We start from the raw sequence: 23899 nt of genomic DNA, 5'->3' as shown, positions 1-23899 counted from the left end.
ATTCTCTCTCCTTTAATTGAATTAACCCTTTATCCTTCTCTTCCTCTCTTTCTTTTCCCCTCTGTGCCCTCCCTCTCGTTTTCTGACCTTCTCTCCTTTTCTGCTCCTCTCTTTTTCCTTCTGTGCCCCTCTCTCTCCTTTCCCCCTGTGTCCCCTTCCTTTCCCCCCTCAGCCTCTCTCTCCTCTCTGCCCTTGTCTCCCCAGTCTTACTCCTACTCAGTTCTGTCCCTTTTTTACTTTCTGAAGCTTCCACGCCCTAATAGTTGCCCAATAGCTGTTTATACAAAAGAAAGCCTACCGGGTTACACACACTGGGAGAACTTGCAATCGATTTTTTTGTGAGTGCAAACTGAAAGTACTTGCACAGGAAACGAGGGAGAGAATAGAATAGACCCCACGAGACAGCGAGAGACATCCTGCTGATCTGACAGCTCTGAGAATGGGTAGAACGCTGGGATATGGCTGTGTCCAGTTATTATCACTGACTGTAGCAATCTCAGGTACCAAACTGTGTCTGTCTCTGTCTGTCTGTCTGCCATGTATGCACACTGTCAGCTCCAGCTATCTCTCAGTATCTCTCACAGAGCTATTTACTAAATTCTACTTTAACCCCTTAAAGACACATAACATGTGTGACATGTCATGATTCCCTTTTATTCCAGAAGTTTGGTCCTTAAGGGGTTAAAATAAGGAACAGGAGAAATTCTCACAGTTCGATGTGTTTTCATCCAGCTATTCTGTGGTCTGAAAGTCCATTTGAGTTAATGACAATTCACAGTTTTGTAAATAATAATCCTGTTAGTGTATCTCTCTCTCTCATACTTATACATGAAAAAAGTGTGATGAATGACTAATTACAGTAATCAGAACAGAAATTGTCTGTAGATTGCTGTCCAGACCAGAGGTACATAAAACAAAACAAAAAACAACAACAAAAATGACATTTTTTATTTTTGATTGGTATTCTTTTCACAGACATTTAGGGGCTGAGGGCAGTGGCGGATCCAGAGCCTGATTTCGGGAGGGGCACTTGTAGATTATTTAAATAAATAATCCAGACACAATAACCACTACAGCTCAGTGTAGTGGTTATAGTGCCAATAATGCCAAGACCCCCTCCCAGAGTAAGTAGTCAAACTGTTTAAGAACTGTTTGACAACTTACCGGAGGTCCTCTGGGAAATGGGGCTGTTGTAGGGCAGAGGAGCAGTGGTATGTGTGAGTGGTGCAATGTGTGAGGGGTGCAGTGTGTGTGTGTGTGAGGGGGACAGTGTATTAGCAGTGTGTGTGTGAAGGTTGCAGTGTATACGTGAGGGCGGCAGTATATGTCAGGGGTGCAGTGTGTGTGTGGATCAGTATGTGTGTGTGACAGTTACAGTGTGTGTGTGTATTGCAGTGTATTTGTGGGGTAATGTATGTGTGTGGGGGCAATGTGTTTATGGGGGCAGTGTGTGTTTGTAGGGGCAATGTGTGTTTATGGGGGGCAGTGTATGTGTATATGGGGGCAATGTGTTTATGGGGGGCAGGGGCAATGTGTGTATATGGGGGGCAGGGGCAATGTGTGTGGATATGGGGGACAGGGGCAATGTGTGTGTGTGTGTGTGTATGGGGGGCAGGGGCAATGTGTGTGTGTGTATGGGGGGCAGGGGCAATGTGTGTGTGTGTATGGGGGGCAGGGGCAATGTGTGTGTGTGTGTATGGGGGGCAGGGGCAATGTGTGTGTGTATGGGGGCAGGGGCAATGTGTGTGTGTATGGGGGGCAGGGGCAATGTGTGTGTGTGTATGGGGGGCAGGGGCAATGTGTGTGTGTGTATGGGGGGCAGGGGCAATGTGTGTGTGTATGGGGGGCAGGGGCAATGTGTGTGTGTATGGGGGGCAGGGGCAATGTGTGTGTGTATGGGGGGCAGGAGCAATGTGTGTGTGTATGGGGGGCAGGGGCAATGTGTGTGTGTATGGGGGGCAGGGGCAATGTGTGTGTGTATGGGGGGCAGGGGCAATGTGTGTGTATGGGGGGCAGGGGCAATGTGTGTGTGTGTGATAAGAAGGATTATTTTTTTTCATGTGTGTGTGGTTTTTTTTTTAATTTAATTAAATAAATGTTATGTCCCCCCTCCCTTCTTACCTTTACTGGGAGGAGGGGGACATCTTTCTTTCCCTGGTGGTCCCAGTGGGGTTCATTGGTGGTCCCAGTGGTAGAACTGAACTCTAGCCCGCGCTCCAGGGCTAGAGTTCACTCTCGCGAGATTTGGAGCGTTGCCGTGGTAACCGCGGCAACGCTCCAAATCTCGCGAGAGGAGGACCCGGAGGAGCTGCTGGTAACAGCTCCCGGGTCCTCTCTCCCTCCCCTTCCGGTCGGCTGTCAGTAATGTGCCTGCGGACCGGGGAGGGAGATCACTGATCACTGATCTTCCTCCCCGGTCTGCAGGAACAATGCAGGGCTGGCACTTGGGCAATGTCAGCCCTGCATTAGCCGGCAGGGGAGAATCTCGGGGGGGGCAATTGCCCCGTTGCCCCCCCCCCTGGATCCGCCACTGGCTGAGGGTGGGATAAAACATTTTAGATATAATATAGTGTAAGAACTCAAGTTATGAAATATGAATGTACAAACACAAAAACTATTTTGTTAAATACAGTAATTTAAAAAAATGAAATATAAAATGGTAAATTAAATAAAAACAGTCAAATTCTATATTAATTAGAATGTTGAATCTATTGGGTTACCCTCATATCATCATACCTGTATGTGAGTTGTGTGTATGTGCATCTATATAAATATGTAGGTCCTTTTTTGTATTAGCTTTGTTTCTTTGCTGTTTTGCGTTAATGAGCATTGTTTTATTAAATTAAAACCATAACCACTACAGCCTGCGTCGTCCCATGGTAAGTGAACAAATTTTAGTACTAGGTATACCGTGCCGTTTGTGGGAAACATTCATTTGCAATACTGCAAGGCCAGCGTAAATATCACAAAATCACGTAATCACGATGAACAGGAATTCAATGTGAATTCAAATATGAAACCAAAATAGCCACATTGGAAGCTTAACTGACTTGGAGAATGTATCCAGACCAGCTGTCTTGGCCTGAAAGTTAAATTCACTTTGAATTTCTGAATGATTTTCACTTTAAGTAAATAAGACTGTAAGCGATTTTTTAATTCTAATTCTCTGCGTCCCACCCCAAGTAAGCATTTATGCCTGGAGCATCTGAAATGTAACTAGTGAGTGAATGTAAAAAGCGACTGTAAAAATATATATATACATATCTATTGCAGGTTCAAGCTGAAATAAAAATTATACGATCAAATACCTTTCTGGTAGTATTTGTAAGAATCCACCTGATATTTTAGGAATGCACATTGCCTTAATGTTATCACAGTGTAAACATTATAATTCTTTACGGGTATACAGTAAAAACAGCCGGCTGGCTAAAACCAGCCCCTTTCATAGAACATTGCAGACTATTATTGCAGCATGTAAAAATGTTCTGAAATGTGCACAGTGTCTATACAGTACCTCCACCCCTTGGCTGCCAGTCTGCCACTTTGCCCTCTGCGCATTCAGAGAAAGGCATCTTGTTTTTTTATGAATAGGCTGACCCAGTAACCTGCATCAGGGTACCAGAAACACTAAGGGGTTTGAGAGCAAGGGAAATCTGGCTGATCCCTAAACTAACAGAGAGGTGCAGATGTCAAGACATAGACTGCCCCTATACGTTATGTTCTTTCCTCTCTATCCGTGCAAAGAGTGCTGCTAATTCTATTTGCAATCTCAATGAAATCCTAGCTGCACAGCCAGATATTCTTGTGATCCCACTGTGCTACAACGTAATAGAGGGGTGAGCAACAAAGTTCTGTTCCCCTGCACCCCCTCCAAGTAGTCATATAGGAGACATCAACATCTCCATATAGGTAGCCTGATAGAACGCCACACTACAGATCTTTCTTTTTATAAAGGGTGGCTGCTCGAAAAGGCAGAAAAAAAATTAGACATTTCACTGCCCAAATAAAATTTTTTAAAACTGCTGTATAGCAAAACCTACAGGTGAATTAGGAAATGAGGACCTTTTAGCACTGACTGCAGTGGGAAATTCATTTACATATGTGTGATTATTGATTCCTTGCAAGAAACAACACTCATTTTGCTTATTGGACCTTACTAGAAAATTCAACCCTTAGTACTGTCAGTATTTCACAGGAAATCTCAGAACCAGGTGGGTGCATTGAGGAATCGGTCATGGTTCCGTGACAGTAGAATCTATTGCTGGGATAGCCAATCTACCATTCTAGGCCAATCAACTCCTCACTGGAGTATCGTCAGTGAGTACACACAAAGAGTTTAAAATCTAGAATAGCAATAGGTAAACTGAGGGTTATTTTTCTTGGCAAGAAAAGAAGACAATCCGGTTAAAGACGCCAGGCGTATAGTTAAAAAAAATTAATTATAATTTCATAAGACGTTAATATAGAACTGCTCCTTTTGGTTATAGGAGGTCATTATGAATTACAGTTTCTCCATATAGGAAAGACTGCTACATGATACGGTCACAGAGGGCAGTTGTCCTCAATACTTTTTTCAATTGTTTATAGTTGCGTTACCTGGAAGAATTTATGTTTTTTTCTGTAACTTTCGAGGATTTCCAAGAAACACTAATTGCAATTTGCAATTTATGTAACACAGATAGTTACTCAGTATAACACTAATTCTTTCAAAAAGCAACACACTGGGTTTCACCTGTTCCTAAACAAAAGTATAGATACAAATAATAGTGTAATATTGCAACACTGCAAATCACTAAAACAATACTTCCCAGGGGCTCCCAAAACACCATGTAAATACAATAAACAATCCTAAAAACCATCCCGCTACAGGGAAGGTGGGGATTTTGCTTATTGTGTTTACATGCTGTTATAATTGTGGTCCCAGTTAGGAGTTGCAGGGCGAAACGCGTAGGACCTACTTTTGTTTTAACCGCTGGTTTTATAATACACGTTCTAATGTGCACAGAGTGTTCTAGAGCGTGTTGCATTGGAAGCCCCCCTGAGAAGCCCAAGCGAGGCATTGAGGCATTATAGCTACTGACATCTTGTGAGTGCAACCAGTATTGTTTTATTGATTTGCAGTGTTGCAATATAACAATATTGTTTGTATCTATACGTTTGTTTAGGAACAGATGACAACCCTATTTTTTTAATGGTGGATGTGTAAGGAGGCTTTGGAGGAGGAAGCCATAAACGGGTAGCTGCCACTAGCAAAAAACACTTTTGGCAAGTTACGAATTTTATACATACCTTCTAATCTAGATGATCTGTGGCTTAATTTTACAATGTGAGTCAAACACTAAACAACCACGAGTTCATTCAACGTAATGACAGAACGCATTTGGAGAGTAAATATCCTTCGTATAGAGCAGTGGCAAATAGTGAGTCATGACCCAAACTGGGTTCTTACTTATTTTTAGCTAATTTCCATTGTTTGGCAAAGGTACATTTTGTTACCCACAGTTAACCGGTTATATTTAGGACACTGTCGTTTGTAGTTTGACCATTTTTTTTTTTTTTTATTCTTTATTTTTCGTGTGCTTGAAGTAACAAACAGGCCTGCAAAGCCACGACGGCAGTTGCAAGCGGTAACAAAACAGTACATAGCGTGGCATGTAAAACAGCACGTTTTTTTTTTATATTATAGTGTGAAACCATGCTTTGAGTCAAAAGTTTTTTGTAAGGAGGTTGCTTTGCTAAGAGTAAGGTAAGTACGCTAACGATCTGCAACACAAATGACAATGAGCTTTCAACAACATTAGTAGATTTCTAAGATTCACGTTATGAACCTCGTGAGAGTATCAATAGCGCTAGCAGGTTTGCTGTTTTGGCAAAAATAGGAGTAGCATGCTGCCGCACTATGGGGAAGGAACTAGGATGGAGTGAGATTTGCTATTTCCTCAGGTGCCAGTGCAGCTCTAGGGGTGCCACAGGGAGGCTTTTGCAGCGGGCAGTCAGTGGGCATAGCAAAGGGGTTGGGGATTTACCGCCAGGAGGGGAGGCCCAGATCCTGGAGAGTTTGACCATTTTAATACCGTAAAAGGTCTATTGAAAGTATTTTTCAGAATTTATTATAGTTCATATCATATTATAATCTGTCATCTGGAGGCATTACTAAATGTTACTAAGATGATTTATAAGAGTGCAGTTTTCTCTTGAAATTGGCACTTTTTAATATACAGTACTTTAGGGAACTAGTAGAGTTGGATAGTATTGCTGGATTTTTCATATGACCGTGGCATTTTTAAAATCCCTGATAAAAGCAGAACTGCACACGCACTGGAATCTCAAAATGTATGAGAATGAACACCCATGACCCCTATACTAATGCAATGGAATCTCAGAATGATTGGGATCCAGCTCAGATGGCCTCCCTCCACACTAATGCACTGTGATCTCAAAATGCATGGGGATCACCATACACTGGGATCTCAAGATGTATGGGGTTCACCACACATCGCCTCCATACTAATGCACTATAATCTCAAAATGCATGGGGATTACTATGCACAGCCTCCATACTAACGCACTAAGATCTCAGAATACGTGAGGTCAGAGAAGAATTAAGATCCTACAGGGCCCCAGACAGGTTACCAGTTTGCCCCCCTTCTTTCTTCACATAGGGATAGTTAATGCTGCCAAGCAAATTAATGGTTTAAAGGCCTATGGTTAACTTCTGAGCCCTTGGCGGCTTCTGAGGGTCATCTTACTCCACTGCTTAGCCTGGGGTTTACCTTACACATCCTCCATACTAATTTACTGGGGTCTCAGGATGCATGGGATATAGCGCACACTGCCTCCATACTAATGTACTGAGATCTCAGAATGCGTGGGGAACATCATGCACTGCCTCTGTACTAATTACTGGTATCTCAGAATGCGTGGGGTACATCACACGTGGCCTCTGTATTAATGCACTGGTATCTCAGAATGCGTGGGGTACATCACACGTGGCCTCTGTATTAATGCACTGGTATGTCAGAATGCGTGGGGTACATCACACGTGGCCTCTGTATTAATGCACTGGGATCTCAGAATGCCTGCTACCTCATAGGAATCTAATATGAAGGGGGATCCCTAACCTTGCATGGTATCGCTAAAAATTGTGTGTGTCAAAATTGTGTTACAGCTTAGTTCAGGCTGGTGCACAAACATTGCGTCTCAGCTGTTCGGAGTGCTGAATAGCCAGACAAGTCAGGCACATTGCAGGAATTCAGGATCAATAAATGTTAACACATTTTCAAAGTGCTTATCATAGTATCTGTAAATGACAAAGCTACACATCACATTCAGTGTGAATATGATCAATAAAACACTGAGTATGTACAGTCCTGAAATGGTGGGGAAAGTGACATTTCTCAATTATAGGCCTTCACTTATTCAGCTTTGTGCCTTTGATGGCTTTTAAGATGTTAAATAAACAGTTGATAACGGAAACAACATGTATAATTCTGCAAGGAGTGAAAAAACTGCTTCGTCAGGACAGGAAGGTGCTGGTTGTTAGTGGCAGTGAAAACACAGCATTTATAGATAAGATATCTACAGCAAGAATGTTAGTGGTAGGCTCTGCCTGTGGCTTTGCAGTTACAGTGGATTTCGACAGGTATATAGTGGATTAACTGTCTGTATCCCTCATGGGGTACAGGTGTGACTAGCCCTCAATATCCCACTAGGCCAAGTTTCTCTGACCTTCTCGATAGTCTAGGCTAAGTTGTAAAGTGAAACACATTACCGCCCTATTGGAGAAACGTTTACACCCCGGGAAATAGCTTCTAACTGTCCGAGGTTCAGTCAGACAGTCCTGAACTTGGGGCTCTGTCACACTGCCCTGAGCTTGTTCCCTGGTGTCCCATATCTGGGGGCAACAAACACATGTGCACTATTTGATTTGCCTGTGCTGCACTGAGTAACCTGATTTGCCTTGAGTGGGGCTGGCCAGGCAGACATTTTACAAAAAGAGAAGCTCTGCGCTCACTCCCATCACTCCTGGACGGCAGCAACGATCACAGTACACAGCAGCTCCAATACATATAGTAAAAACCAAAGAAAAAGAGTTAGCTGCGCTCTCTCCTTAAACCCTATGTATATTTAAACAAATTGAGGTCATTTAGTTACTCCAATGGCCACTGGAGGGAATGCCCCCCTGCCAACGTCAAGGCAGACCCCCGTAGACGGGTGCTACTCTGACCCTTCACCTTGCTTCCTTGAGCTTCTGGCAAAGATATCTCTAATGAGACAGAAAGGGGTATTTTTTATATACACCCCTATATACTTATTAACCCGTAATAGGGAACACATGGGCAGCATTGTAACCTAGTAAGATATGCCCCCTTTAGGGGTGCAGCCTATTGCCACATACCCTGCTTGGTGGCTGGTGGCATGCGCAACACCATCCTGTAGGTCTTTAGTATAATACAGGCACAAGAGTTCTTAATTTAAATTATTTTTACATACAATTATAGCGCCAACATATTCTCCAGCGTTGTACATTAGGTAAACCAAACAGACACTAAATTCTACCAAAACATGGTTGACATACTGGAACAGTAAGTGATGAGGACCCTGGCCAAACAAGCTTGCAATCTACTGTTTATTGTTATAGATATTTTATAGTAAGTATTCAATGCGTGTTTTCTTGTATCTTTCTGTTAAAGCTATTCTATAATTCAGGAGGTCTGGTTCCCCCTTCTTTATATACCCAGTTCGATAAATCTCTCTGTTTTGGCGGCTCAGTCAAATTAACGCTGATCCCAGTGCTCCCAGAATGCTGTGCTTTGGATCAAAATGGGCAGTGGATTCATGGCCTGTTCATAGAGCAAGCGGTGGTAGAGAGGAGAGTCGCTATTAAACAAACTGAAAGCTGGGATGAGCTGTGCCAGCGTATATTTCATTGCTAATACTACCTAGAGATTATTCTTCCGGGCTGTTAAAATGATTAACTGCAACAGCATAGTGTTTCGAGGCAGGCAGACAGGGAGCAGCATGACAAAATATATCAATTACCGTCCTTAGTGGAAGAAGCATAGGAAATCATTACTATATTTAAATTTACAATGATGATGGTAATTATTATTATTTATATTAAAGCACCAACATATTCTGGAGCGCTGTACAATAGGTTAACTAACAAACAAGTTGTTCTAACAAGATAAGTAGGACATACAGCATGTGACGAGGACCCAGCTCATCCCAAAGGGAGTGAGGACAAAAATGTAAGGGTGAAATCTATTTTATTCATAGAAAAAAGAAAAACAACATTTTGCCTTGGGAGTTAACAATAAAATGAAATCTTGAACATGGTAACTGCAGTAGGGGAAGTGAAGCTGGTTAGGAAAGGATGTGGAAGTGAAGGAAGGATGTTAACAGTTTAATTGATAAGCTTTATTGAGAAGTACAAAACTAATTTGTGCAAGAAGAAAGGGGCGTGATACTGACAAACGTTTTCTTTAAAGGGACACTATAGTCACCAGAACAACTACAGCTTAATGTAGTTGTTCTGGTCAGTATAGTCAGTCCCTGCAGACATTCTACTGTAAACACTGCCTTTTCAGAGAAAAGTCTCTTAAGACAGCAACTAGAGGTGCTTCCTGGGTCAGTGCTGCACAGTGTGCATTGAGAAGCTAAACTTTCCCATATGGATGCATTTATTCAATGCATCTTTAAGAGGAGATGGTGATTGGCTACGCCCCTTTCCCTCCCCCATCCTTGGCTGAGATCATTAGGATTAACAATCTCAGCCAATCCAATGCTTTCCTATGGGACGGTGCAAGCATTTTTGACTACTCAGATAAAGATGCATTTTGCCTGCAAAAAGAGATGCATCTTTACCTGTGCTGTGTGTCTTTTGACCCCCCTTTGAATTTCTTACCTCTTTTGTGTTTTTTTATCCCATATTTTGAATGCCTTACCCCTTTTAGTATATCATACTAGGTGACTCGAGCCCTGCACAGCAGATTTATCCCACTGGACCTATGAATGGGCAGGTGTTCTAAGCCCACCACTACATTACAGTACCCCAATATCGGTGGGTCCTATACTAATTTTAACATGGGAGATAATACAGTTTTACATTTTACTTTTCATCTTAACCAATGTGCAATTGTCTGTTACAATGGGTAGATTACTTTTACCATGCAGGACATTTGTCCCAACCACTGTTAAAGGGACAGCAAAGCTGAGTTTTTGGAATAGGCAGAAATCTCACAATATTCATGGCTCAGTTCCTGAATGCAATGCGTAAGGCACCATGCAAAGCATTCTGGGATTGAACACAAGCATTGTAAGATGCAAATGTGTGTTTGCTGATATCAATGACCAGCATTGATTTAGTTTTATCTCAACAAAGGCATCATTTACACCGCTGAGTCTGCAGGGACAGCCTGTACGCCCCAGAAACACTACAATACGCTATAGTGATTCTGGAGCCTATAGTATATCCCTCTAACAGTTATTTTCTGAAAACAATGAAGAATTGTAATTTTGTAGGCCAGAGAATGGTTGGAATTAAATAAAGCATGGGGGCTTATAGATTGATTAAATTCAGCAGGGAAATTAAAGAACTTGCAGGAATATACAAAAGTAGGAAAATTCCCCTTCGTGGGGAATGGAAGGTCACCGTGCCCGTTCTTCTTTGCAGAAACTGAATGTAAGCTTCCTCAAAAATATATTGACGTATTAGGGGTGAATTACAATTACAGTGCGAGGGAAGCTCTATGGTCTGGACAGAACTCATGACTGCTCACTAAGCAAATTGGGTGCAGCTGACGGCCCAAGGGTTTTGTGGGACTCTTGATTTGGTTTCTATAGCTGGAATGTCCAATCACCAACAAGGTGACAAGAGTAGCTAACAGGATCAGCGTATTAACAGTAAATTAGTCCAACAACCCCTATTCTACCACATTATCCTGCAAATCGACCACTGAGATTTTAGGTCCCGAGCCTTCCTTTCTGAGACAAGAAAGCTTCTCTATTAACCATTTCCCTCCCAATCCTGCAAAAACAAGTTTAGCACATTAAAGGTACACTCAGAGCACCATAGCCACTACAACACACTGTAGTGGTTATGGTGCCATGAGCGCCCTAGTGTTCCCTCCATATAAGTAGTTAAACAGGTTGGTAATCATGTGACTTATCTTACACTAAGAGGCTTTTACTTCCTCTACATAGAGCTGCAAGCCCTGCATGGAGCTTCCAATAGCTCTCATGTGCCAACCCCTGCCATCAGCTGTTCGCTCATAACCAGCGAACTAAGCCCTGTACCGCGGGGCTTAGATTCACGCAGAGAGTTTTCGGCTCTCGTAGAGGAGAAGACCCCCAGAAGACAAGTTGCCAAACCATTAACAAAAAGGAATGACTACTTGCAAATGGGGGGATACCAACGTACTCCTGGAACCATAACCACTACATCACGCTGTTGTAGTTATGGTCCTTACAGTGTTCCTTTAGGTCTCAGTTACCAATCTGATGCTTCAAAGCCAATGTCCTTACCGTGGAGAAACCATTTTTTGTAAGCCCCTCTGCAACAGACAGAAAAACTGTAAAAGTCCACACCCCTTCCTCTAAAATACTATACAAAGGGGACCCTAATATTGTGCCGGGCTGATTTGTAGCAGTTAGTGCAGGGGAGATGCCATAAGTCCTGCGGGGCATATATTTCCAGGCAGTAATAGTGGATATACAATACTCTGTATTCCATAGATTCCTGGTTGGAGACAGACAACCCTTTCTTACTGTATGTGGTATTGGGCCTACATACAGACATTGTTCCTCCAGCATTTAAAGAAAGCTGCATTCCTACAAACCCCAGCAGTTTCCATAGAGATAACTAAAGCAGGGTTTGACCATTTCTATTCATCTGTTTTTGTCGCAAATACTAGTGTTTATGTGTGAAATATTGCCCAATAAGACATACCATATAATCTCTAATATTTCTTTCAACTAAGAACAAATAAATTAAAATTGCTTATATTTACATAAATCTATTTTTGAGGTATTTCTAAACAGCAGTTAACCACAAAATTGCTGTTTGGCCTACATTGATATGTAAGCTATGCATACCTGCTTTCAAATAAAAATAAGGAATCAAAGAAAAGACTGTTAAAGGGACACTCCAGGCACCCAGACCACTTCTGCCCATTGGAGTGCTCTGGGTGCCAACTCCCATCACCCTTAACTCAGCAAGTGTAATTATTGCCGTTTTTATAAAAAAAAGTTTTTATTTAATTCCTCTATTGGCTGTCTTTTAAGGGACTGTTAACATAAAGGGACACCAAATGCACTAGAACCATTTCAACTCATTGAAGTAGTTATGGTACCAGGAGTCTGTAGAGTTTCTTGTGTCACTGTCAAACCTTATCTTACTGTATTACATAGATGCAAGGTCAGGTGGTGCTCTTAGTCTATCACTGCCGGGAATGGCACAAGGCGGGCGGAGCTACTCTCATTTTCACCAGACGATGTAACCAAGATAACACTTTGACGTGCGAGATGGGGCCCGTGGGCTGTGGGCTCCAGGTACCATGTCAGTAAGCTAAACTGGTTCTGGTGCCTACCGTGTCACTTTAACCTGGAGAGTTTTCTCATAATTTTTCTAAAAAACTAAAAGAAACAGAATTTTCACAGTCACAGAGGAAACGTGCAGATGTGAGGCTGTCTATTTGCTGTTGTATTCTCAAGCAGGAAATAGATATGTGGTAAAGCATCAAAACGTCTATTGGTGGTTTTATAAACAGTGAAAATTATGATACTGAATTAAATACCTAAATCAATTCTCAAAGCATCGATTCCCAATTTATGCTTAATCTTAGTATATAAGGAACACTCATTCATCATTATCCGGAAGAAACAAACTTGCCACCAAAACTCTGACAGAAGTTATAGAATGTAACCAGTATATACAAGAAAAAAGTATTTGATCCCCCACTGATTTTGAACGTTTGCCCACTGACAAAGAAGTGATCAGTCTATCATTTTAATTGTAGGTATATTTTAACAAACAGAATTAAAAAAATCCAGAAAAACGCATGTCAAAAAAGTTATAAATTGATTTGCATGTCAATGAGTGAAATAAGTATTTGACCCCTTCAACTTAGCGCTTGGTGGCAAAACCCTTGTTGGCAATTACAGAGTTCAGACATTTCTTGCACACATCTCAGGAGGGATTTTGTCCCACTTCTCTTAGCAGATCCTCTTCAAGTCATTAAGGTTTCAAGGCTGACGTTTGGCAACTCGAACCTTCAGCTCCCTCCACAGATTTTCTATGGGATCAAGGTCCGAAGACTGGCTAGGCCACTCCAAGACCTTAACCCCTTAAGGACACATGCCATGTGTGACATGTCAAGATTCCCTTTTATTCCAGACATTTGGTCCTTAAGGGGTTAAAGGGACACTGTAGGCACCCAGACCACTTCTGCCCATTGAAGTGGTCTGGGTGCCAACTCCCATCACCCTTAACCCTGCAAGTGGAATTATTGCAGTTTTCATAAACTGCAATAATTACCTTGCAGGGTTAAGTCCTCCTCTAGTGGCTGTCTATCAGACAGCCACTTGAGAGACTTCCGGCTTCTTAGACGACTTTTGGTTTTGACGCTGGACGTCCTCACGCTATGCATGAGGATCTCCAGCGTCGCCGGATAGGAAAACATTGAATAATGCTTTCCTATGGGGAGGTCTAATGCGTGAGCGCGGCCATTTACCTTAATCCAGCGCCGGGCTCCCTCAACGCTAGTGACCTCTCCTCCCCCTGCCTATGTCAGCTCCCGAGTGGAGCCAAATGCGCATGTACAGCCAGAGGCGCGCGCACATCCAAATCCGCCCATAGGAAAGCATTACTCAATGCTTTCCTATGGGGATCTTATTTGACGCTGGACTCCGTGCAGACATCCAGCGTCATTTCAGTGCGATTTACTCACTGAGATTCGCAGAAGCAACCTCTAGTGACTGTCAGGAAGACAGCCACTAGAGGCTAGATTAACCCTGCAATGCTCTGAAACTGCTATGTTTTCAGCTGCAGGGTTAAAACATTGAGATGAAGTGCTGTGGGTGCCTATAGTGGTCCTTTAACGAAAGTTACATTGTAACACTGATATCTGTCAGATATCCCTGAATAACCCTTCACATGTATATATATTTTTTTAAAACAAGGCAACCTAAGGTATTAAACTTGGGGTATTTTGACTATTTTCATGCAACCATTTTACCACCAATCTATGCCAAATTTAAAAAAAAACACATAGTAATTTAAGAACTTTAAGGGTTACTGTCAAATAACACTCCAATACTGTATGTGTTCAGCAACATCTCCTGAGTACAGCGATACCAGCGATACAGTGTGTTGGGTTATCTGGGGCTAAAAGACCTTATTTGGAGGGTGCGCATTCCAGTTTTTACAGATGGTCATCATGCACCCATGTTCTATTTGGGACATTTTTGAAGCCGGCCAATGTAATTTACCTGCATCAAACCATATATTTCTGAAATGTAGACATCCTGGGGTATTTAAAATGGTGGTATTTTAACACTTTCCACTCACTAATTCTACCGCCAGTCTTTGTTTAACATTTGAGTAGTCATTTTTTGTTATTTTTCACTCACATTGTACTTTAGGCATGGATTCTCAGTTACTGTTATGTGTTACTGACGCGTCGTTTGCTAATGCCACGGGAGCCGGAATATGACGTCATATTCCGGCTCCCGGCATCAGTAGACAGTCGCGAGGCGCGAGGAAGCAGAGCAGGGAAATCACAGCTCCCTCGTCACCTCTAATTCTAACACAGCCACACGCCTCCCAGCAGCCCCACTGGACCCCAGGGACAGATCCACGCCAGTTTTCCAAATAGTCTGTGTCTGTCAGTGACATCTGTGTGTTTTGTCATGAGTGTGTGTGACTGTCAGTGTGTATACACCACTGAGTGTAGTGGGGAGTGCGGTACAGGAGCTTCTGTTTCCTGTACCCGGCCGGACTGCCAGGAGGTGCTCACTGAGAGAGCACTTCCTGTCAGTCCGGCCGGGTAAAGAAAACTAAAGCTCCTGTACGGGGATCCGCACGGCCACGCCACAAGAGGTAGGAGGCACACCAGGAAGGGGAGGGGACCACTAAGGGGTTGGGGGGTGCACCAAGGGACAAGGAAGGGTGGGGAGAGAAACACTAAGGGACAGAGAAAGGAGGGGGGAGGGGGAGGGGAGAGGCACACTAAGGGACAGGGAAGGGAGGGGACCACTAAGGGACGGGGAGGGTGAGGGGCTAGGGGCCGGATGTGATGGAAACGCACAGCGGGGCTTGCGAAAGGGGAAAAAGAGATACACAAAGGGTCTGGGGGGGAGATAGAAGGGTTGGGGTGAAAGAAACACACATAAAGGAGCTGGGAAGAGCAAAAGACACAAAGGGACTGGGAGAGAAGGAGTCACATAAAGGGGCTGGGAGGAGTAAGACACACAAAATGTCGGAGGATGTAAGAGTGATACAAACGGGGGGGTAAGAGACACACAAGGGGGGTTGTAAGAGATACACAAGGGAGTTGTAAGACATACAGTGGGGAAAAATAGGAGATAATATACTTTAAAGGGGGTAAGACATTTAAAAAAGGGGATAAGAATTACAAAAGGGAGGTTAAGAGGCACACAGGTGAAGATGTAATTTTTTTTGGGGGGGGGGGGGGTGCGGAAAAATGTACCCAAAAATGTACCCAAAAATCCTTGCACGGCCCTGCATATGGTAGCCCAGGAATGTGAATTAACCTCATCAAAGCATACCATTTTAAAATGTAGACAACCCAGGGTATTCAAAATGGGGTATGTTGAGTCTTTTGTAATAGCTCCTTAGTCACAAACGCTGGCCAAAGTTAGCTATTTTATTTGATTTTTGCATTTTTGTTTTAAAACAGAAACTGTACTTTTACTGGAGATATCATCGTTGTGATAAGTTTTACTTTTTAAAGCACACATATTTGTGTTCAGTGAAGTCTCCCGAGTATAACAATATCCCCCATGTAAAGGTGTTATGGTGTTTTGGAAAGTTACGGGGTTAAATATAGGGCTTGCCAATTAAAGTTTCTGGACTATCTGCCTGGGTTGTCAGGCAGGTCCCTCAAATTATAATTAATAAAATCTTATAATTATGTACTTAATAGTTAAATATATATATATATATATATATATATATATATATATATATATATATATATATATATATATATATATATATATTTGTGCTCAGGACAATAAAGCCATATTTGTATTTGATACCTTATCATACCTGTAGAGGTATACAACATTCGGTTGTGGTATTTTGCACTATGGACACAATCACAATCGTTTTTCGGTCACAAAGCAGTTTTACACAAACAACTACAGTACCTTGAAAAATAATAAGAACAAAAGCGTATTTTACAATGTGTTGCATCAGTGAAAGGGAGATTTTCAGAGGGATTTGCATTATACAAGAATAAATATCTGTCTTGAATTGACAACACAACAGCACAATGTGCTGAGAAGGAGCCGCTAGCTGGACTGTTTTGATGGCAACGGTTTGTCACTATGAAACATACTAACAAAGAAAGTGAAATGCTAAATAAAGTTGCCAAGGCTTTACAAATATGACCGCATTGTCTGCTATTGTCCTGGCAATGATTTGGTTAGAGCTGGTACCCTCAGTAATCCGTAGTTCTCAATTTGCAACACTCTCTTCGGTTTGGCAGGAAGAGTATTGCAGCAATATTCTTTGATTATAATTGCATGTATATCGTGCAAACAGAGCCCGATCATTGCAAAGATCCCCATTTATAGTAGAACTACCTATCCCATAAACCTTAGTTTCAGGAATACAACTTTCATTTATTGAAAAAAGGTGCGCTATTGCATTAGAAATACAGGTTTTCTGTTTCTAATGCCATCGGTTTAAACAGACAGGAAGCAGTACAATGTACAGTACAGTGCTATAAAAAACATCCAGCAGGGGGAGCTTCACAGAGGCTTGTCAATGAGAAGCCAATGATTGGAGTACTCTCGTGCAAAAGGCTCAAAGCCTTTGCCAGAGAACGAGGGGATGGCTTGCAGAGGCTGCATGTTTTCATGCATGTTTTGGGATATATCTACTAAACTGTAAAATATATATATATATATATTTTATTTTTTTTCAATGTAGTGTCTTTAAAATCATATAATAAAGGAATTTAGCAATTAACATTATCACTTTGGTTTATCGCTTTCTCCATAGTATCAAAAACCTTTATTGGAAAGCTCTGTGAAAGCAACTTGCCTGTTAGCTCCAACTATGGTTAAATCAGAACATTCTAAAGGACGTTTGAAGGTCATTGCTACAAACTTAACACTTTGAGGTTTCTATACTGGAAAGTAGGTCTTCGCCTATTCTCTAACTGCAATGTTATCCTTATCGTACGTGCAGGTTCCACTTGTAAGATTACTTACATACCACACTGGGTACACTAATCATGAGAACATTATAAACAGGTTATGCCAGCAGAACCAGAAGTCACTAGAATTTTTTTAATTCATTTTTTTCCAAGGATTGCTGTACAACATTTTTTGGTTTATTTTTACGAGTATGTAAAAGCAAATAGTCTAAAAATGCACCAAATGATGCTATGCAGCAGTCTTTTAACATGGTTTGATTTGATCGCCGTGTAGAGTCCAGCAGCTGACTGACGTGCAATGGTGTAATTTTAAGCAACTGCCCTTTTAATAGTTTGATCCAAAGACAGATATTTCAGCAACTGCCTCTTTTGTTGAAGGAAACATTTCTGTAATGGTTTCATCCAAATAAAAGTGTATAATGATTACATTGAAGTTATCTCAGGTCTAGTGAACTGGGGTACCAAGATAGCTGCCCCCATTTAATTATTTTTTAAATCATATTTAGATCTAGTTAATAATTCCATCCGTATCTAGCAGAAATATGCAGCAAGACACAAAGCACATTTTATAAGGGTAATTATGGCAATCTTATTTTTTAGGGGTATAATTTCCCTTTAATGTACGTCAATCACTGTATCTATTTGAATGACATTCTCACTAATTGGTGGTTTATCTTCTTCATTCTTCGTCGGTCACAGAAATTAGTTTCTTTCTGTCTGCAGCTGTTCAGTGTTTTGTTCTGTCTGTAATTGACTGCTGCCCATTTGCGTCTGTGTTTTTCTGTAATGTCTTTCTATGATCAGTTCTCACCATGTTATTTTGGTGGTCTTCTTTTTCTCTTGATTTTAGTTTTTTATTTTGCGTTCGGGTTTCAGCGTTGTATTCTTCTGGTTGTGATTTGTAACTTTGAGAGGCAGAAGAATATATGTCCTTCTTCCTCAATTTGAAGGTGTAGAGGTGGAGTGTGAAGCACATAAAGACAATCATTTTACAGTCACAGTCAGACCCTATGTAGTGGGGTTTACTCCCTAAATCGGGAACTACAAAAAACTGGGAATAATTTTTCGCTAGTGTTTCCATCGCCCTGTTAATGCTCCATAGTTCTTACATTAGTGAATAAAACAAGCTACAATTTGTGCAACCATTTTAACAGCTGTTCCCCTACATACATACATACATACATACATACCTTTCTTTGGAGCTTTACTATTGACTATTGCTTGTACACGCTACTTACTTGCTTCAGTTCTTACCTCTAAAAAACTCGTAAAATTTTAATGAAACACTAGGACTAACATGTCAAACACCATACCTGTGCATATTGACGTATGTAACACCTATCTGTTTGCAAAGCCATTTTCTGTGGGGTTTTTAAAGAAAAAAAAGTTCTTTGTTTTTCCTAACATGCGTTGATTGCTCATCGTTATATTGTTACAATCTACCCAGAAGCAACAAAACAAGTTATGCAAACAGGAAAAATGTGACAAAGGGCCATGTCAAACTAGCTCGCCTGTCATAGATGGTATATTATTGGTTTTTTTTTAATTATTTTATTTTCTCTAGACTGGCAGTTGTGACAAATTGCTAAGGGAATTACATCGACATAATATAAGTTACGACCACATGCATTCTTTTTTTAAAAATCAAATTCAGATTTTTACTTTTTTATACATAAAAAAAATGAAAAGAGTACTCTGAAAATAATATACACACAATTTCTCCAAATAACAAAGCCAATAATTAATTTACTTGTATGACAAAGTACGCGTATAGCACTACAAAATCTGATGTAAAGTTTATAAAAAACAAAATAAAAAATGAATAAGTAATACAATGCCTTTTTATTTGTCAGGTTGTATGTATAACAGTTTTACTCTCTCAGCTCAATTTCAGGTGACCTCAAAGAGCAGATTGGGGGTGGTAGTGGTGGGAACAGATGCTGTTTTGCCCTGCACTCTTTCACCCCCATCGAGTCCCCTTGAACTGGAAGTCCGCTGGTTCAAGAATCTATATACCTCAGTTGTATTCATGTTAAAAAAAGGAAACGAGGAGAAAGAACAACTGATGCCCGATTATCGTGGGAGGACATCCCTCCAGGCTGGACCTCAGACTGGAGATCTGTCACTATCTATGCACAATGTCCAGTTGTCAGATGCTGGAATTTATCACTGCTTTGTTGAGAACAAAACCAGCTCTATATATGAAGAAGCAATAACAGAGCTCAGCATTGTAGGTTTGTAAATATATCATGTGGAGAGTATTTGTGCAGAGTAATTCACAGCAGAGATGATGGGTCACAGAGTAGTCTGTTACGTGTAGAAACTTTCATTTTTGTTTGTTTGTTTGTTTGATCAATTTGACAAGCAATAGAGAGGATAATTGGTAATTAATTCTTCAACTGCAATGTTAAAGTCTGTAAATACCAGTAGGGCAGCTACAATAACCTTCCTGGGGTCTGGGGAATATGATGTGTCTGGTCCATCCTGTGAGGGCCAGCATGAAGACTAGTTTGGGTACCAATCCAGCGGTTAACAACCATTGTTCTAGAACAGGGGTAGGCAACCTTCGGCTCTACAGATGTTGTGGACTACATCTCCCTTGATGCTTTGCCAGCAATATGGCTGTAAAAGCATTATGGGAGATGTAGTCCAAAACATCTGTAGAGCCGAAGGTTGCCTACCCCTGTTCTAGAACAACAACTATTGGCCCAACAAACACGGGTACATAGGAAAACTGAACCTCACAGTCCTGATATCATCTTAACCTAAATAACTATGTATCATGTTTACCTCGTCTCGGTCTCTTCCTCATCTGTCCATTAGTCATTCCCATTCTCTTTTTCTATGATGACTATTTCTGTTTTCCATATGATATCGATTTCACGTCTGTATCTACCTCTTTGCTTAGATTACTACTGATTTATTTTTTTTACCTTCTTTTTCTCTCCCTCTCCCTCTCTCTTTTTTTTTTTTTCAGCGGTGGGATCCCTTCCTAACCTGACTTTGTCTCTGCACGATAACTCCATTTTGATCTCTTCCTCCTCCTCTGGATGGTTCCCAGAACCAGAAATTGTCTGGAAAGAAATTGATGGCACGCAAATCACAGTATATTCCAATACAACTCTCAAAGAAAGCAATGGTTTATTTAATCTAGAAAACAGCATTCTCCTCAAAGATGCCTCAGATGGACATTTCTCCTATGCCATTAGACATCCAGTGACAGGAAAAGACACCGGTGTACATATGAGTATTCATGGTGGGTATCTTCATCTTCATTTCTTGAAAATGTCACATGAAATTGAGATAGTAAAGGACCACACAGAAAACTAGCTGTAGTACTACACAGTTGAAATAATAATTAATATATGAAAATAATACACAAGCATACACACAATATTCAACAAGAGATACAGCAAGGAAAGTACCCACTCCCAACACTTCCAAAGAGAAGAACCAACCACACCTTGCATAATACCAAATAGAAAACGAACCAGCTGTCTCCCAATTGGTGATATACCCTGTGTGTACAAAATCACTTGAAATGTGCCCTCCAATAAACTTTTAAAGTCTTTATCTCTATTCCCAGCCCTTAAATATACGAGGGCTTGTGAGGCGTAGAGCTGAAGGCTTTCTTTTCTACATATTTCTTGAAGGTATATTTTTTCTTACTTTTCTCAACAGCTAGGCAGTTCCTATGCATTTTACTATCTTGAACAGAAAGTATGTTCACATTCTTCTTTCTCTTCACAGAGAACATGTTCCCACGCATTTCACTGTGGTTGTACGCATTCCTCTTTGCTGTTATCGTCCTTTCTGTAGTTGGAATAGGAGCTATTTTTTATGTCCGGAAACTACAGAGAGAAAAGGGTGAGATAAAAAAAAAAAAAAAGATAAGAAATAAGAAATTCACACAGTGTCTGGATAACTTATTGAACTTTCCTTTTTTCCTCACTTTTAGATTGCCTTACTGGAAGAATTGGTAAGTGATTCAAAAGTAACCAGCAGAACAAAAAGTCTTCTGTTTAGATATCGACTAACATTTTCACCTTTCTGTTACAGCTGATCTCTCCAGTGAACTGGGTACGTTTTCTTTAAAATAAATAGTTGTGTCTAATCCCAAAAGGTTTGAACAGTCTGTGGCAACTCTCTTTCTGAATTAGAGCCGTCACCACAATTTGACTAGGTAATAGTGATGGTAGCTATTAAAAATAAATATATAAAGAGATGACCGACTATTATCGGTATTAAATGTTTCGTAAATGGTCAGGTTTTTAAACACGAGTTAAGGCTAGGTACATTTTGCAGCTAATAATCTAGTCGAAGTCCCCTTAGCACATGCACATAGGAATATGTGGACATGCCCAAATGAACATTTTATCCTAGCACACACCGTATATCCTCCAAATCAATGATGGTGGTGGAACGAGAGAGGCGAGTAATCAAATCCCCATTTTTTTAATTTGAACACCTACAAGGCATCATTCACATCTGTCCGACCAACAAATGTCAACAGTCTTTAACTTTGTTATGTTAAATTTTCCAAAGTAAGCTGCCACCAATTTAGCAGTTAAACATGGCAGCCAATTCTAGGAGTTTAGTAAATTAGCCATTTACACTGTGTGGGTGTCTGTGCATTTTTCTACCTTTTATCGTGATCTCTGCTCTTTTCCGCTTTTAGATTGGAGGAAAGCTGTCATGAACCCAGGTGATTATATAACAATCAAAGCAATATAAACTTTGACCTAGACATAATTTCTCCTTCATCTATGATTTCCCTGCTACCTTGCATTGACCATTTCCCAGCCTACTAGTCTTTGTTGTAGAGGACCCAAATGTTTACTTTTAATACTTTTGCCAATTTCCCTTCAGTTAAGTCTTATATTCATGAAAAGTGGACTAACTGGTGAGAGAAACTATTTCCTTTGAAAAAAAAAATAAGTCCAACACTTTCAACACATCTATGAGGGTTGAATTTAAATGGAATCACTAACAAAATCTTCACTGATCTTGGTACATGAAAAGTGAATTGTGTTTTGTTTTGTTTTTAACAATTGTCCGTATGAAAATTGTCTATCCATCTGGTAATTTGTTAAAACTAAGTAAGGTTGGCTAGAAATATGGATATCTCTCTAACAAGGCTTCAAGAAAATGTGACATTGAAGCTACTCAAAGTAAGACTACCATGAACGGTTTCTCTTGTTGTAGTCTTTCTTGGGAACCACTGCTCTGACCCCTATTGTCTTTCTCTTTTAGAATGTATCACGTTTTCCCCAGAGACCTGCCATCCTGAGCTCTCTGTATCTGAAGATTATCTAACCCTTTTGAACCAGCCTCCTGCTTTTATACCTGTTCCGAATGATTTACGGTTTGAGACTGAACGTTGCTGTATTTGCCTGCCTGACTTCTCCTCTGGCTGCCATTATTGGGAAGTCGAACTTGGGCCTGGTGTTGAGTGGGCAGTAGGTGTAGCCTCCCCAGAGGTGCGAAAAAAAGGTGCAGCCTATCAGTTCAGCCCCCGGGAGAATATATGGTGTATCGCTCTTTTTATTGACACGATACAAGCTTTAGACAACACTGAAAAAATTATTCAGGTGGAAGGAGGAGGCATTCTTGAAAGGGTAGGGGTCTACCTGAAACTTTCAGTACCAAGGCAAGTTTCTTTCTATGACACTCGCAACTGGAGCTTGTTATATACCTTTCAAATGGAATCTCGGAACAGACTAAAAGTCCAACCATTCTTTTGGCTTGGGAATAAAGGGGGAATAATAAGGCTAATGAGGGGCAGAACTGAGGTAACAAATGAGCAAGAAGGGCTTGAAGATGAACATCTTTTGTAAAAGAATGAAGAGAAGACAAATGAGAGCAATTTGGGGAAGTGTAAGAATACAACAGACCAAGGACAGTGATTTCCCTCCAATCGGAATAAACCACTAAGGGAAGTCACCAACTCAGTGTGTTCCTTTTGAAAGTCATGAAGACAGGTCACAAGAAAAAAGTACCAGAAGCATAGTACCAGAAGTCTTCATATAACAATGCTACATGTCAATTATTTAGATCAGGGGGACGCCAGAGTTTAGTCATGCCTAGGGCAGCACAAAACCAAAATACACCACTGCTGACAGGTGAAGTGAATAACATTAATTATATTGTTACAATGGTACCTGTCAACGGCTAAGATATATCAGGCAAAAAGTGAACAGTCAGTTCTTGAATTTAATGACTTAGAAGCAGGAAAAATGGGCAAGCGATAATATCTGAGTGACTTTGACATGGGCCAAATAGTGATGTCTCAATGACTGGGTCAGAGCATCTCCAAAATGGCAAGTCTTTTGGGGTATTTCTGGTATGCAGTGGCTAGTACCTACTAAAAGTGTTGCAAGGAAGGACAACTGGTGAACTGGCGTCAGAGTTATAGGCTCTCAAGGCTCATTGATGCACGTGGGGACCGAAGGCTTGCCTGTCTGGTCCAATCACACAGAAGATCTATTGTA

At 41.0% G+C, this 23899-nt stretch overlaps 1 protein-coding gene across 1 annotated transcript; it reads left to right on the top strand.

The window, feature by feature from the left end:
* Positions 1 to 3: 3 nt before the first annotated feature.
* LOC134572563 (butyrophilin subfamily 2 member A2-like) lies at positions 4 to 23899 on the top strand. The gene is made up of 8 exons (XM_063431611.1): positions 4 to 500; positions 19292 to 19642; positions 20386 to 20664; positions 21159 to 21275; positions 21367 to 21387; positions 21468 to 21488; positions 22087 to 22113; positions 22662 to 23899. The coding sequence occupies exons 1-8, from the start codon at positions 440 to 442 to the stop codon at positions 23243 to 23245; spliced, it is 1461 nt and encodes a 486-aa protein (XP_063287681.1). The 5' UTR covers positions 4 to 439; the 3' UTR covers positions 23246 to 23899.

This window comes from Pelobates fuscus, chromosome 9 (assembly GCF_036172605.1).
Source record: "Pelobates fuscus isolate aPelFus1 chromosome 9, aPelFus1.pri, whole genome shotgun sequence".
In the NCBI taxonomy this organism is placed as follows: domain Eukaryota; kingdom Metazoa; phylum Chordata; class Amphibia; order Anura; family Pelobatidae; genus Pelobates; species Pelobates fuscus.
This window is presented reverse-complemented; position numbering and strand designations above follow the sequence as displayed.